Here is a 17,455-nt window from a genome sequence, read left to right as displayed (position 1 = left end):
CTATTGTACTCCTGTATCCAGGCATAAGCAGTCTGTCCATGACCTTTTATGGTATACTATACTATGACTTTTTCATGACATTTGTTATGACATACCATGATACTACATACTATGACTTTTTTTTGAGTTTTTCATGACATAATACACTTTGACTTTTTTGTCATATATTTTTTTTAACTCAAAATGCAGTTAAAAAAACAGTATGTTGATTCTCTGTGGTCTAAAGAACAGATGAATTAATTGGGTTTAAATTTAATTAAAGTTTATTTTCACGGCTGAGTATTAAAAATCCTTATTTCCTGTTTCAGTGGATGTTAATAACATCAGCTGACAAGTAAACATGGACCCAAACTGTTGCCTAGCAACGTAATTCAGATATATACACATACACAACTTATTCTAAACACACTCATTTGCATATTCCAGAAAGAACTTGGCTGTGATGCCCTTATGACATCATAATGACAACATTCCAACACTCCTTAGAAGTTCAGGACACAGACACAGTGACACATTTAGACACACTCAGACACATCTCGTTGCTCTGAGAGTTGTGCTGTTAGAAACGTCTTAGAAACTTTATCATTGACAGCCTCGGCAGAGGACACTAACTCTCTCTCTTCTCCAGCTCTTGGAACAAGTTGAGGTAAGTGAAAAATCCAGTCACTCACGTTAATATGACTTATTTAGGAGTAAGCACTAATTCAGACTTAATACCTGGAAATACTTAAAAAAATATATAATTTCCATTTGTTCCGCTGTGTTTTTCTGATTCGTAGAGCTCCGTCAGAAATGAGTTCAGCGCCTGCAATGAATAGGACTAGGAAGACTAGGAGGCTTCAAAGAAGGACCTGTCCTTACACAAAGACTGACTGGCAGCACAGGACAAAGGTCTCAGAAGATGAATACCCAGACACCTCTCTGCACGATGTCCTTGTGAGACTATTGAAGAGGACAGCCAGAGAAGACGAAGCAAGACCGTCCTCTTCAGTGGACGTTCACAGAGGTAAGCTGATCATGTGAAACTGCTGTTGGGAGTGTATACCATCACCATCTACTGAACACCAGGTTCACACAGAGGTGGAAGTTGATAGATAGATAGATAGATAGATAGATAGATAGATAGATAGAATACACTATAAATATGCCAGACTACTACAACTAGCTTAGAAAATATTAAATATGAACATAGAATAACAATATCATACTATATACAATAGCAACGTGTGAAAAGAAATGACGAGCTATTCCTTTAAAGGTCCCATAACGGCTCATTTTCAGGTTCATACTTGTATTTTGTGTTTCTAATAGACCATGTTTACATGCTGTAATGTTAAAAAAAACTTTATTTTTCTCATACTGTCTGCCTGAATATGCCTGTATATTGAGCGTTTTGATAGTTTAACAGTATTTATATAGCACTTAAACCTGCTTTATAATATAAAAGACCTAAAAATCTCACTTTTTTACTATATGGGACCTTTAACTAAGATGCAGCAGAGCAGAAAAGACTCATATTTGTCATATTGGAAGTCACAGAATGACGGTCTGTGTTGTCATTTAGTTTGGAGGACTTATTGTCCACGTTAGGTCCTGTGATTGTCAACAAGCTGATGTTCCTCTGTTTTTTTTCTCATCTGTAGAAAACCTCATCTCATCTGCAGAGGACGACAGACTACTGACAGAGACGAAGGACAACAAACTGAACACCGCACAAAATGTGCCCGCACATGTGCAAAGAGGTCAGTAGATAGTGATACATGTCAAGTTTGGCTTTATGTTAAGTGTAAGCACTAATTCAGAGTTAATACCTTGAAATACATTTTTAAAAATTACAATTTCAATTTGTTCCACTGTGTTTGTCTAATTCGTAGAGCTCCCTAGCACGTCAGAACCAAGTTCAACGCCTGCAATGGATAGGACTAGGACGATTAGGAGGCTTAAAAGAAGGACCTGTCCTTACACAAAGACTGACTGGCAGCACAGGACAAGGGTCTCTGAAGGTGAACACCCAGACACCTCTCTGCAAGATGAGCTTGTGAGACTATTGAAGAGGACAGCCAGAGAAGACGAAGCAGGACCGTCCTCTTCAGTGGACGTTCACAGAGGTAAGCTGATCATGTGAAACTTCTGTTGGGATCATTATCTACTGAACACCAGGTTCACACAGAGGTGGAAGTTGATATATAGATAGATAGATAGATAGATGGACAGATAGACAGACAGACAGACAGACAGACAGACAGATAGATAGATAGATAGATATAATGAATATGTTAGAATACACTATAAATATGCCAGACTACTACAACTAGCTTAGAAAATATAAAATATGAACATAGAATAACAATATCATGCTATATACAAAAGCAAAGTGGGAAAAGAAATGATGAGCTATTCCTTTAAAGGTCCCATATTGTAGAAAGTGAGATTTTCAGGTCTTTTACATTATAAAGCAGGTTTAAGTGATATATAAATACTCTTATCAAAACGCTCAATATAGGGAGAAATACACACAGCCCGTATTCAGAAATTGTGCGTTTGAAACAAACCGTCAGGATTTCTGTCCATTTGTGATGTCACAAATCTACAATATTTAGACCATTTCAAAGATTTAAACGTAAACATTATAAATGTATCCCAGTTTATTTCCTGTTGCAGTGTATGTGAATGACATCAGCTGACAGGAAGTAAACATGGACCAAAACTGTTGCTTAGCAACGCAATTCCGTTGCAATTCCATTGAAATGTACTAAAACGGAGCGTTTCAGACAGAAAGTAATTACAGGTATATTCAGTCTGACAGTACGAGGAAAATAATGTGTTTCTTGAACATTACAGCATGTAGACATGTTCTATTAGAAACACAAAATACAAGTATGAACCTGAAAATTAGCATGATATGGGACCTTTAACTAAGAGAAAGCAGAGCAGAAACAACTCAAATTTGTCATTTTGGAAGTCACAGAATGACGGTCAGTGTTGTCATTTAGTTTGGAGGACTTATTGTCCACGTTAGATCCTGTGACTGTCAACAAGCTGATGTCCCTCTGTTTTTTTCTCATCTGTAGAAAACCTCATCTCATCTGTGGAGAATGAGAGCAAGAGAGTCGGTAAGAGAAAGCTTACCGACGATGAAGAGAAGAGGAAGCCAGACCTGGACCTGACAGAGACCAGAGACGACAAACTGAGCACCCCACAAAATGTGCCCGCACACGTGCGATTTGGTCAGTAGATAGTGATACATGTCGGGTTTGGCTTTATGTTAAGTGTAAGCACTAATTCAGAGTTAATACCAGGAAATACATTTAAAAAATTACAATTTGTTCCACTGTGTTTTTCTAATTCGTAGAGCTCCCTAGCACGTCAGAACCAAGTTCAGCGCCAGCAATGGATAGGACTAGGACGACTAGGAGGCCTAAAAGGAAGGCATGTCCTGACATAAAGACCGTCTGGCAGCACAGGACAAAGGTCTCTGAAGGTGAACACCCAGACAGCTCTAAGGACGATGTCTGTGTGAGACTATTGAAGAGGACAGCCAGAGAAGACGAAGCAGGACCGTCCTCTTCAGTGGACGTTCACAGAGGTAAGCTGATCATGTGAAACTGCTGTTGGGAGTGTATACCATCATCATCTACTGAACACCAGGTGGAAGTTGTACTCAGATCTTTCACAGAAATACCCATCAACAGGGTTTTTGGTATCTTGATCTAAATAGACATCAGTTCACCTAAATTACAAAGAAAAACAAATCCTCACTTCCCTCTAGTGGTATCTATTTATGCAGATAGTTTGGGACTTTAACCCTCCAGGTTTTTAAATATCTGTCTATGAGATTTTTGCATTCACCCCAGTGCAACAGAGGTAAACGGTATTCCATTTTGGTGCTCACAGCATCGACAAATGACGTGAAAATTTAAAAGCAACATCTCTTTCCAACCATATTGTCCTGGATGGAATAGATGATCCACTGAACACACCATAGTTTCTATTTCTTTGGTAGAAGGTTGTTCCAATAGAACGTGTTCACAGTGAGGCTCGTGGATTGTCCAGAGTAACAAGGACCCTGTGTTTGGAAATAGATGTTGCCGTTAACTGCTTCAATGCTGTGAGCACCACAAACTAAACTGCATTCCACTCCATTGTATTAGGATGAAGACAGATAGAGTATATCTGCATGGATAGATACCACCAGAGGACAGAGAGAAATAGTAGTTTGAATTGGAGGGTGTATTTTATTTTACTTTGGACAGAGCCAGGCTAACTGTTTCCCCCAGCCTCACGAGTCTTTATGCTAAGTTAGGCTAAGTTAGGCTAAGTTAGGATACATTAGGCTACGTTAGGCTAAATTAGGCTAAGTTAGGCTAAATTATGCTACGTTAGGCTAAATTAGGCTAAATTAGGCTAAATTAGGCTAAATTAGACTAAGTTAGGCTAAGTTAGGCTAAGTTAGGCTAAGTTAGAGTAGCCACAGCTCAACTCCAGCTTCAGAATCAGAATCAGAAATAGTTTATTGATCCCCGGGGGGACGTTGGGGCGTTACAGTTGCTCTTGTATGAACATAAGGAATGTGAGAAAATAGAAATAAAGGAGTATGTAACTTGTAAATTATGTACATAATGCTACAATATAATATATAATATAAACACAATATACAGTATATGTAAAGAAATATAAGTACTAAGATTAAGAATAGAAAATGAGATGGATAGATAGATAGATAGATAGATAGATAGATAGATAGAATACACTATAAATATGACAGACTACTACAACTAGTTTAGAAAATATAAAATATGAACATAGAATAATAATATCATACTATATACAATAGCAAAGTGTGAAAAGAAATGACGAGCTATTCCTTTAACTAAGAGGCAGCAGGGCAGAAAAGACTCCAATGTGTCATATTGGAAGTCACTGAATGACGGTCTGTGTTGTCATTTAGTTTGGAGGACTTATTGTCCACGTTAGGTCCTGTGACTGTCAACAAGCTGATGTCCCTCTGTTTTTCTTTTCTCATCTGTAGAAAACCGTATCTCATCTGCGGAAGATGAGAGCAAGAGAGGCGGTAAGAGAGGCGGTAAGAGAAAGAAGAAGCAGAGACCAGACCTGACAGAGTCCGAGGACGGCAAACTGAACACCGCACACAATTTGCCCGTACGTGTGCAAAGAGGTGAGTGATACATGTCAGGTTTGGCTTTATGTTAAGTGTAAAATTCATATTAGAGCTTAAGCAGAGGCGGATTAAAGTGTTCAGGGGCCCCTGGGCTACTCTTTGTATGCCCCCCCCCCCAACCTTACTCATCATGCTTTAATGTTACCAGAAAAAAGTCATTTAGTGTCATGTATAAAAGCGTGCTAGTTATATTTCACGGCCCACACGTACACAGTGGGGGAACACTGGCGTATACAACCTCATTGAGACAGCCTTTAATCTAAACCTCGTCATAACTCGTCAATTTAGGGGTTTTCTTTAGTAGATTCTGGTCACGGTGTTCTTTCAGAACTTGTGCTGTTTGTTTTTGTGCTCCGTGATCATATTTTCTTTTTGACATTTTGCCACTATTCTGTCCAGTAGTGACGTATTATTTGAAAACCAAATTGACCTCATGAACCTGGTCACATCATCGGACCAGGCTCATAAGGTCAGCTGATTGGGTACATGTGTCCCTCTTCATTTTTTGAATGTTTCTTGTGGGCCAATAAGGGAAAAGTTTTTTGTTTTTTTTAAATAATTAAAATAATCTGGTCAATATGGGGTCCCTGTAAATAGCAGCGTAGGCCATTCTGTGTATGAATCCACCCCAGAGCTTCAGTAACATGTAGTCAGTGTTCCTCACAACTCTATTAAAACTAAACCTTGTTTGTCTTTTTAGCTGCATTCGAGGACAAATATCAACAGCAAGAGAAGCTCGGCGAAGGAGGGTGTGGATCTGTGTTTGCTGGATATCGCAAAGCAGATCATTTGCCTGTAAGTATTACACACACACGTTTGCACACACACGCACACACACACACACACACACACAGTATGGACAGGAAGTGCTGACAAAGTTTGTGTCTCGTAGGTTGCCATCAAATACATCCCGAGCGACAATCAGTGCATCAAACACGTGGTGAGTTAAGATGTGCTGTATTCAACACGGCACTCTCTTATTGGATGTATTCTGGATGAATCCTGCTTCTCTGTGGAGCTTCTCTCACTCATCCTCCTCTTTGTTGTGATGTTTCAGGACGAGCATGGGAATACGCTCTCTGTGGAGGTCGCCATCTTGTTGAAACTGGCGGCCAATACAAGTGGCTCAGCGGCCTCCTCGGCACCTGTGTCCCTACTGGACTGGTACGATCTGGAACAGGAGCTGATCCTGGTGCTGGAGAGACCAGTCCCCTGCATGGACTTGTTCACGTACATCTGGTCAAAGGGAGGCTCCTTAAAAGAGGAAGAGGCCAAGGTAAGCTGCTGGAGGATCTTGTGTGTGTTTTAAACGTTGTATAGGAACTTGAGGGGATTATTTTGACCATCATTTCTAGTCATTATTGTACATTGTCCTCACCAAAGTAATCACACTTCCACGTTGGCGTCACTTCTCAGACCCGGAGGTAGCCCGCTGAGTAACAGCCATGAAGAAATGTCAAAGCACCCTCCTCTACAATCCTTCATCTCTCTCTTTTTGTTTCTCAGATCATCCTGAAACAGCTGGTTGATGCATTAATTGATCTTGAGGATAAGAGCATCTTTCACCGGGACATCAAGGTGGAAAATATCTTGATCGAGACCGGCTCGGACGTCCCGCGAGTTCGCCTCATTGACTTTGGACTGAGCTGCTTCGTGAAGAGAGGAGCCAATTACCGCGACTACTACGGTAAGATGTCTAGCTTCTACTCCTGCTCTTCACTAACTTACCCATCCGTGACTTTTACGTTTAAAGAAAGCTCCTCCTCCTCCTCAACGTCTTATCATTATGTCTGTGTACTCTAGGTACCTTTAATTACATCCCTCCGGAGTGGTACAATGGTCAAGGCTACAGTGCCGGCCCGACCACAGCGTGGCAGGTTGGAGTGGTCCTGTTTCATACGCTCCACAGGAACGCATTTTTTGAGACCCTCGCGTTCCTCGAAAATGGCGTGACGTTCAATGAGAGGATGTCCAAAGGTAACAAAAACATACACAAACATGTCAACAGAAACTAATCTGTTCATTTTAGTTCACTGATGGATCTCTGTAGCCGTCACCTTCATCTTTCTTCTCCTTCTTTCTCTCCAGATTGCAGGGATTTCTTGCAAATGTGTCTGACTGAAGACCCCGAACAGCGCCTGACCCTGGAGCAGCTCAAGCATCACCCATGGCTCAGATAAACCAACCCGGAATACACACGTCCTCGCCATACGATACTCAAGTCTTCCAAGTATTAATGCTGTGTTCTCTTTGACAGGAAGAACGTGAGGAACCGGGGCGGCCAGCCTGTGATAGGCTGGCGAGGTCACCGGCCTGTGATAGGCTGGCACTACAGAGCCGGCCCCATGTGGTTCTGTTTGAACGACGATGGCCTGGCAACCCGGTCACCAGACTGTGATGGCCTGGCGACCCGGTAGCCAGCCTGGGATGGCCTGGCGACCCGGTCGCTAGCCTGTGATGGCCTGGCGACCCGGTCGCCAGCCTGTGATGGCCTGGTGACCCGGTCACTAGCCTGTGATGGCCTGGCGACCCGGTAGCCAGCCTGTGATGGCCTGGCGACCCGGTCACCAGCCTGTGATGGCCTGGCGACCCGGTAGCCAGCCTGTGATGGCCTGGCGACCCGGTCACCAGCCTGTGATGGCCTGGCGACCCGGTCACTAGCCTGTGATGGCCTGGCGACCCGGTCACCAGCCTGTGATGGCCTTGCGACCCGGTCGCCAACCTGTGATGGCCTGGAGACTGGTCGCCAGCCCGTGATGGCCTGGAGACCCTGGACAGGTCACCAGTGTGTTTGCCTCGCCAGATGGGAGTGGTCCTGTTACAAATGCTCCAAGGGACACATTTTTTTAGACCATCGCGTTCCTCGAATACGGCGTGACGTTCAACAAGAGGATGTCCAAAGGTAACAAAAACATACACAAACATGTCAACAGACACTAATCTGTTCATTTTAGTTCACATTCTGATTGATCTCTGTAGCCGTCACCTTCATCTTTCTTCTCCTTCTTTTTTACCAGATTGCAAGGATTTCTTGCAAATGTGTCTGACTGAAGACCCTGAAAAGCGCCTGACCCTGGAGCAGCTCAATCCGGAACACACACGTCCTCGCCATACAATACTTCAAGTATTAATGCTGCTCTATCTTTGACAGGAAGAACGTGAGTAACCGGGGCGGCCAGCCTGTGATAGGCTGGCGAGGTCGTCGGCCTGTGATAGGCTGGCGAGGTCGCTGGCCTGTGATAGGCTGGCGAGGTCATCGGCCTGTGATGGGCTGGCACTACAGAGCCGGCCCAATGTGGTCCTGTTTGAACGACGTTGGCCTGGCGACCCGGTTGCCAGCCTGTGATGGCCTGGCGACCCTGGACAGGTCGCCAGACTGTGATGGCCTGGCAACCCGGTCACTAGCCTGTGATGGCCTGGCGACCCGATCACCAGCCTGTGATGGCCTGGCGACCCGATCACTAGCCTGTGATGGCCTGGCGACTTTTGCCCAATGTCAGCTGGGATCGGCTCCAGCCCCCCCGCGACCCTGTGATAGGATAAGCGGTTACAGATGATGGATGGTTATTATTCATCGTTTGCCCTTTTTTTGCAGATCCTGTAACACCCTCAGCCGTTCGAGGAGAGGGGATCTCTCTTTGAATTGCCTTTCCCGAGGTTTCTTCCCATTTTCCATCTGGCCTCAGGACTTTGGAGGAGTTTTTCCTCGTCTTCTTAGAGAGCTTGGGCTGGGCAGGTTCTGCTCATATTCCAATTAGCCATTATTTAATGTGATTTTTAATACTCAGCCATGAAAATAAACTTTAATTAAATTAAACCCAATTAATTCATCTTTTCTTTAGACCACAGAGAATCAACATACTGTTTTTTTCTAACTGCATTTTGAGTTAAATAAATATATGTTAAAAAAGTCAAAGTGTATTATGTCATGAAAAACTTATAAAAAAGTCATAGTATGTAGTAGCATAGTATGTCATAACAAATGTCATGAAAAAGTCATAGTATAGTATACCATAAAAGGTCATGGACAGACTGCTTATGCCTGGATACAGGAGTCCAATAGATTACCTTTATGGTCAGAGACGAGGTCTATCAATGAGAGGGAGTTTATATTCAGGCCCAGAGTAAAGACGAGGTCAAGGGCGTGTTCTCGGTTATGAGTTGAACCAGAGATGTGCTGCACCAGGTTGAAAGAATCAGTAATGTTTAGGAATTCAGCGGCACCCTCTAGAAAACAAAATTAAATGAAAAAAATGTCAGATGCCCTTCCTCATTTTCTGAATTGAGGTAACAAATTAACAAATAAATAAAGAAAGAAAGAAATACACTTTTTACCCCTGTAACTATCGTTAGAGTGAACTGACTTGACATTTTTAAACCAACAATACCAGGGACCAATTGTTTATTTAGATTATAATAAATGCAGTTATTTATGAAAAAGAAAAAATCTTTATTTTTGTCTTAAAGCCATTGTGATGTGTGATGCGGTTTCCAAATCTCAATTTTGTCTGGGGCACCCAAAGGGCTACACCAATTTTTAAGTTAAAACAACTACTAAAATGTATACATAGTGTACAAGTTCTATGCTGTCCATTGAGCTTAACAATATATGCCATTTAACATTAAATACTTAAGTTTTATTGACATAAACATTATAACACAAATATGTTTTTATTTCTACTCAAAGATTTTAAGTTACATAAACAAAGAGATGGAGTTGTACTCAGCCTTTAAATATAATGTTGCTTTGACTAATAGAAAATAATAAGTTGGTAAAAACACAAAAAAATTGTGGTAGTTTTATGTTAAGACAGCAAAAAAATTGTTTCCAGCATAACTCTGCAACTCTTGTTATGTGTTTGTTATGTCAAGTGAACACAAATTTTTCACGTTATTGAACAAGAAAATAACTACATATTTGCAACATCTTTTTTAGTTCATTCAACTATCCAATTATATGCTAAGTGTACAATGTATGTGTTGTTAATTGACCTCTAACTAATTAGGTTATATTGGCTAAAAAATGATGTTAAGCTCACAAGGGATGAGTGTTTGTGTCAAGTGAACATAAAATTTTGATGTCACTGGCGACCCGGTCACCAGCCTGTGATGGCCTGGCGGCCCGGTTGATAGCCTGTGATTGCCTGGCGACCCGGTCGCCCTGAACATTTGTGTAGACTTAACAATAACATTTTGTTTCATGGATGGATTGGGGTTTACAGTGTAGGAGAACGCATGAAAAATAACATATCATAGGAAACGTTATATGCGGATATGTTGGGTAACGCAGCGCTGTCTTCTTAGAACTTTAACCCTTTCACGGTGTGTTCTCAGTTCATGAAAGCTAATTGCAACATTTTAGTCGCCTAAAAATGTCTTGTTCGGCATTCGGGATGGACTGTCAAGATGGCGATGGCCAAAGTCAAGGCTTCAAAACCGAAGTCCACAAACCAATGGGTGACATCATGGTGACTACATCCACTTCTTATATACAGTAGAGTCAATGGTTGCAGCCCATTCTCTACAAATCAATCAGGTATACTTGGGGTGAAAATCAGGCTGTAGAGATCTGCTCGTCATAAGTAATCCATTACAGTGAATGCCATGCCAATTAGTTTTTTAATCTTTTATTAGTATTTATTTTGTGAAAATGACATCATTGTATGATAATACAGCAGATGTGCACCAGTCTGGGTTGGAGGTAATGAGCAAAATTCTTGCTCATACCACAGACGTGCGCAGAGTAGCTCTGGCTTGGTCATGTATTCAAATGAATACATGGAGAGAGGGCTCGGGGCTCCAGTCTTTTTCTGCTTATAGACAATCACAGTTGGATTACTTGCAACACTTGAACGCAAAAACTCCTCCAACATACGACTAAATATCTTGTTTATCATTGCGTTTAAAAACAACCCATATTTGTGTGTTCTGATCTGGGCCAACATAAGTTAGGAAGGTAACTATTCATTCAAAGCCTTTCGCTCCTTTGTGGAGCATAGGCCGTTGACCACAGTCTGCCAGAGTCTTTTGTCCTGGGCTTTCCTCTCCAGTTGTTTCCATGTCAGCCCGCTCTGTGTGATGTCCGTGTCAAGGTCCCTGCGCCAGGTGTTCTTGGGCCGGCCTCTCCTTCTTTTGCCTTGTGGGTTCCATCTAAGGGCCTGCCTGGTGATGCTGGTACCGGGTTTCCGGAGTGTATGGCCAATCCATCCCCATCTCCTTCTCCTGATCTCTTCTTCAACAGGTTTTTGACCTGTTCTTTGCCAAAGATCATTGTTACTGATGGTATCCGGCCAGTGGATGTTTAAGATGCGCCTCAGGCAGTTGTTTATGAATGTTTGTACTTTTGTTGTTGTGGTCTTTGTTGTCCTCCACGTCTCTGAACCATAGAGGAGTATTGGTTTAATGTTGGAGTTGAAGAGTCTGAGCTTTGTCCGCCGGCTGATTTCTTTGGAGCTCCAGATGTTCTTTAGTTGTATGAATGAAGCCCTTGCCTTGCCGATTCTGGCTCTGACATCTGCATCCGTTCCGCCCTGTTTATTGATGACACTACCGAGGTATGTAAAGGCTTCTACTTCTTCCAGTGCTGTTCCCTCCAAGGTCACTGAGTCTTCACTGGTTGTGTTGACCTTGAGGACTTTACTTTTTCCTTTATGGATGTTGAGGCCTATTTGTGATGATGTGTCTGCCAGTATTGTTGTCTTTTCTTGCATCTGTTGTCGGCTGTGAGACAGCAAAGCCAGGTCATCAGCAAAGTCTAAGTCGTCTAGCTGTGTTGTGAGTGTCCACTGGATCCCGTTTCTCCTCTGTGCTGTTGTGGTATTCATTATCCAATCGATAACCGTGAGGAAGAGGAAAGGGGACAGTAGACAGCCTTGCCTGACGCCGGTCTTCACTTGGAAGCTTCTGGTGAGCTGTCCTCCATGGATAACTCTGCAGGTCATCCCTGCGTAAGAGTTCCTGATTATGTTGACCATTTTTTCTGGAATGCCATGGTATCGAAGTAGTTTCCAGAGGATGCTTCTGTCAATGCTGTCAAATGCCTTCTCATAGTCTATGAAGTTGATGTATAGCGGAGAATTCCATTCCAATGACGTTCAACTATGATGCGGAGAGTTGCGATCTGGTCCACGCATGATCTATTCTGCCGAAAGCCTGCTTGCTGGTCTCTTAGCAGTGGGTCCACAGCTTTCTTTATTCGTTCCAGGAGAATTCTGTTGAATATCTTTCCTGGCACTGAGAGAAGCATGATTCCTCTGTAGTTAGAGCATTTGCTCAGGTCTCCTTTCTTGGGGAGCTTGACCAGATAGCCCTCTTGCCAGTCTGTTGGTACTTCCTCCTTCTCCCAGATCTTCTGAAACAGTGGGTGCAGCATCTCTACGGAGGTGTCCATGTCTGCCTTCAGCGCCTCTGCCGGAATGTTGTCTGGTCCTGCTGCCTTGTTGTTCCTCAATTGTGTGATGGCCTTTTTAATTTCCAGCTTGGTGGGTTTTCCGCAGTTGATGGGCAAATCCGTCTCCGCAGGTTGAATGTCTGGAGGGTTAGGTGGTGTAGGTCTGTTCAGAAGTTCTTCAAAGTGTTCTGCCCATCTCTCCTGTTGTTGCTCTAGTTCTGTGATCGTCTTCCCTTCCTTGTCTTTCACTGGTCGATCTGTCTGTCTGGTCTTGCTGGACAGCTTCTTGGTGGTGTCGTACAGCTCTTTCATGTTTCCCTTTGCTGCCGCCTCTTCTGCTTCTTTAGCCAGGCTGTCGATGTAATTTCTCTTGTCCTTCTTCGCACTTAACTATGGTAACTATGGTTCTGTGAATTCCTGGATAAACAAAGGGGATATGTGTCCGCCCAGGTCGAGATCTTATATTTAGTCACATGCACGACTTGTAGGCTACCTGCACATCCCAGTTATTCATAGTTTTCACGTGACGTCACGGCCCTATGGGAACACCCACCTGGAGGGCAAAACAAAGCTGCCATCCACTGTCCGCCAGCGACAGCTCAGCTTTTACAACACTGTTAGTTGTTGTTCAATTTGATGCACAAACCGAAGAGAAGACGAGCCTGGACTGTGTTTCTACAGCACCGTCTCAGAACCAAAACCCAGAGCAGAGGATTGTGGATTTATGCAATTAAATTAGACGTGCCGCCATCCCTGACGAGAGCGGACAACACTGACACTGACTACAACTGAACACCCATGCAACCAACGACTACGACCGAGCTAGCCGTCTCTCCCGTCTCCATGGTCAAACCAGTTCATTTAACCATTCAACCATTTAAATCATTTTGCGAGTGACAGCTAGCTCGACCGCAGTAACCAACGTTAATTTCTTGTCCTTCACCTCGCAAACAAAAGGAATAGTGACCCATCCAGATTGAAAGTACAGATAACTGTGACGTTCCACTTTCATCTTGGCGACAGTATAAGGGATGGAGTCTCCACAAGATATAACGTTATGTAGCTAAACATCACCAAAGTACAGCTCCGGGGACGTAGCTGAGACAACTTTTCAACTAGCAAGCTATGCTAGCTAACGCTGTCTGGTTATCAACTCCTTGATCAGAACAGAATATAGTAACTTTCATCACTGCTCATTTTTAGGAAGGCCACCGCAAGAAAACATGTTCTTTGTTTAGATTATCAAACAGACAATGGATCATAGATGTTTGTTACTTGCTGTCAGCTTTAGCTGGTGTAGCTAGCATAATAGCGAGCTAACAAGCCTACATTTTCCCAGTATCAGACAGAATTATACAGTGAAAGCGAGGCTTATGGGAAACCAATCTAAGCACACATTACATAAACAAAGAAGAGGTTTTGTTGCGGTGACGTTTCTAAAATGAGCAGTGGTTAAAGTTATTAGATGCTGTTATGACCAGGGAGTTGATAAGCTAGCGTACTAGATAGCTGAAAAGTTGTCTATTTCCACTTAAATGATTGAAATACCGCAGCAGGTACTGTATATGGGTCACAGGTGCCTAAGACTTGCAGTTTGTATATATATCTTTGTTTTTCCTTGTTTGAGAGGTGATCTAAACACTTGCTGATTGTAAAAGATAAAGATTTGACAGCCTTGTGCTCTTCCTGGGGGCTTGGTTTTGACCTCCAGGCTATGCGCGAGTCACGTGACTGAAAACTATGAATAGATATCACGTTGTAGCTTACACCCATGATTTACACTCTGGCCCTGTTCAGTCCTGGTATTAATATGCGTCCTCAGTGATCGGATCCCAAGTGGACAGCTCTAAGTACGTCTGTTCACACCTGGCATTATAATGTGTCTCCACATGCGTCTTCAGTGACCACTTGTGATCCGATCTTACTTCCCCGCTCTATATGCAAATAAACACGTAGTAAACACACGGCTAATACAGCAGCCGTTGTGACGTAATATTACATGAATGTCAGTAATAATATCCTACATATTCCTGAATTCTGGTACATTGTATTAACATCAAAATAAAAGGTTATTGTACCGGCGGTCCCTGTGGACCTGCGGTACAACAGCATGGTACAACACAGTACAACAGCGCGGTACTACAGCGCAGTACCGCGCTCCAGAGAGCCGGGGAGGACAGAGGGCAGTCGGGTGGTCGGGTGTCAGCGCCGCACAAATCAGCGGAACAAAAACACCGACACATCACCGACAGTATGATAATTATGCACTTTACGTGCCTAGTCTGATAGTCTGTAGATATGTAGCCTATAAACAAGATATATTTTAATAAAATACATTTGTACCGACAGAATACAGTAGAGCACAGAGGCCGTTTCCATGCTGACAAGCGCCCGTGTCTGCCCGTTTATTCACCTGAGGGGCGCGGTGATCCCGCGGAGCCCAGCTGGACATCAGGTGATTAGGCGGTCATTAATGTGGCCAGGATGCATTCGCGTACACACTGCTAAAAGAATGTGGTCATATGTGGCCCAGACCACGTCTGAATGTGGTCTGAAAGATCCGATCTTAATGTGTCTTGTCACTTGTGATCGGATCACTGAGGACTCATGTTAATTCCAGGTGTGAACAGGGCCTCTGTCTCATTCACTCCTGGCTGCCATTGGCAATAAACAAAGTGGTCGATGATTCCTACCAGTATCACGGGGAGACAGACACAAACCTAATGGTCAGTCAGATGCCGATGGAAGAAAGGCTGAGGGCAGCTTGGATCCAGAAGCCACATTAAGGCGATAAATACATTCTGACTCTGTCTTTTACACCAACCTCCCTGTTTTCACCAGTGATTTCTACCTGGACCATTTACAGCCTCAGCTTTTATTTCATCTCAGTTTAGACTTTTTTTTTTTTTTTCAAACACAAATCATACTTTATCGTTGGATTATTTTAAGGACATGATTAAAATATTATCAGAATTAGAAATACTTTATTCATCTGCGGGGGGAAATTGGGGCGTTACAGTTGCTCTTATATAAACATAAAGAATCAAAGAAAATAGAAATAAAGGAGTACGTAACATGTCAATTACAGTATGTGCACATGCTACAATATAAACACAATATATGTAAAGAAATGTAATTAAGTAATCAGATTATATATACAGTATATATATATATATATATATATATATATACAAAACAATTAAATGCCGAAAATGAAGCAGACAAGACAATTTCTAATGTCTGATATACGGTTTGGCTATAATCCAAATACAGATATCTTTGTGACATGAACAGATACCGATACAGTAGCCTTGCGTTACACCTGAAACTGGAACTGGGCATTCCAGATTGGGAGAAGAACAGTTAAAACCGGATCTGTTGATCACAAAACTGTGTTTGATCTGTTACGTTTGCATTTTGTATGTCGTCCATGGATCGATGTCTCTTCAGTGTTTCCAACTTTGTGCCAGAATTCGAGTCCATTTCAACAGGATGTGTCATAAAATCAGTTACATGTTTGAATGTTCATACACAATACTCTTAGTGCTGAATTAATCTGGATATTAATCAGTGTTCAGTTTGGCCTGTAACCAGTATTACAGCCAGGGCATGTGAAGTGATATATACATAATATTTGAATCATTTAGATGTCAGATTTTATTTATATAGACCAGGGGTCAGCAACCTTTACTATCAAAAGAGCCATTTTAGGCAAAAAAATAATAATAATCTGTGGAGCCGCAAAACATTTGAGCATTGTGATGAAGGTAACAGTCTAAGTATATAGTATATAAGTCTAATGCAGTGAGGGCTAAAGAGCAAATGTACTACGGAGTATTAGGGCCACATTGAAGGAAAAAACATCAGAGATTTCCTGAATAAAGTAATAATACAAGAATAAAGTCATAACTTTACAAGATAAAAAAGTCGTAATATTACAAGAATAAAGTCATAACTTCACGAGAAAAAAGAAAATCACGTAAAATTACTAGTTTATAATATTATGACTTTATTCTCATAATACTACGACTTTTTTCTAGTAAATCTTTGAATTTATTTTCATAATATTATGAATTTATTTTCGTAATATTATGACTTCTGTCTCGTGATCTCCGGTTTATTTTTTTTTTTCTACTGTCGTACCATAGACCTACAACAATGATAAATACAATTTAAATTGTAAATAAAAAACAGTTATTCATTTCCATTTTTAAAAATCCACAGGGAGCCACTGGAGAGGCCAAAATCACCAAATTTGCCTCAAAAATCTAATTTCATGAGGAAGACTTCAGGAAGTACGACTTTTCTTGGAGTCTCATATTGTTATGATCGTGATCTCTTTGATTAAATTCATATTCATTTTTGACACAGATTGTTTTACAGTTTGTTCTCTAATATTTCCAGTAGATGGCAGAGGCGTTTCCATATTTTAGGGCAGCAATCCATCCATTAACACTAAGACAGATTGATGCAGCAAATATAACTTTGTCTAAATAACTAATAATTCCTCCATGGGGTTGATGCCCATCTATCAGAGGTCTCTGTGTATACTGAGAAACATTAATTCCAAATATATGTTATTTTTACATAAACTGTAGATGTTGTGAAATAAAAAAGCATAATTACCTGAAATTCAGCTACAGTGGGAATCAGCAGCCTAACTATAATTTACCACCATTTTGTGTGTTGGTTTAAACAAAAATTGTACTCAGTATTGAGAAATGGATGTAACCAATAGTAAAACACTGTAACACACTCCGGGTACGAAATGAGTCCTTACCCCAAGTGAAGGAGTTCAAGGGTTCTCGGGGTCTTGTTGGCGAGTGAGGGGACTATGGAATGTGAGATTGGCCGGAGAATCGGAGCAGTGTGGGGGCGGTATTGCA

At 41.9% G+C, this 17,455-nt stretch overlaps 1 protein-coding gene across 4 annotated transcripts; it reads left to right on the top strand.

The window, feature by feature from the left end:
* The first annotated feature begins 508 nt into the window (after window positions 1-508).
* Window positions 509-8,996, top strand: LOC141760767 (uncharacterized). Of its 4 annotated transcripts, XM_074623848.1 has the most exons (15): window positions 509-646; window positions 780-1,006; window positions 1,644-1,742; window positions 1,875-2,108; window positions 3,072-3,227; window positions 3,353-3,586; window positions 5,030-5,176; window positions 5,880-5,974; window positions 6,072-6,119; window positions 6,237-6,455; window positions 6,686-6,866; window positions 6,983-7,156; window positions 7,268-7,483; window positions 8,378-8,510; window positions 8,547-8,996. In XM_074623848.1, exons 2-13 carry the CDS (start codon window positions 793-795, stop codon window positions 7,357-7,359), a joined length of 1,893 nt encoding a protein of 630 aa, XP_074479949.1. In that variant the 5' UTR covers window positions 509-646; window positions 780-792; the 3' UTR covers window positions 7,360-7,483; window positions 8,378-8,510; window positions 8,547-8,996. The 4 variants fall into 4 exon arrangements, with proteins under 4 accessions (XP_074479949.1, XP_074479933.1, XP_074479941.1 ...); XM_074623832.1 differs by having other exon boundaries at window positions 8,378-8,996; XM_074623840.1 differs by lacking the exon at window positions 8,378-8,510 and having other exon boundaries at window positions 7,268-7,862.
* Window positions 8,997-17,455: the final 8,459 nt, after the last annotated feature.

Source organism: Sebastes fasciatus, chromosome 2 (genome assembly GCF_043250625.1).
Source record: "Sebastes fasciatus isolate fSebFas1 chromosome 2, fSebFas1.pri, whole genome shotgun sequence".
Taxonomy (NCBI): Eukaryota; Metazoa; Chordata; class Actinopteri; order Perciformes; family Sebastidae; genus Sebastes; species Sebastes fasciatus.
Note: the sequence above shows the minus strand (reverse complement) of the source record. Positions and strands in the feature narration are given on the sequence as shown.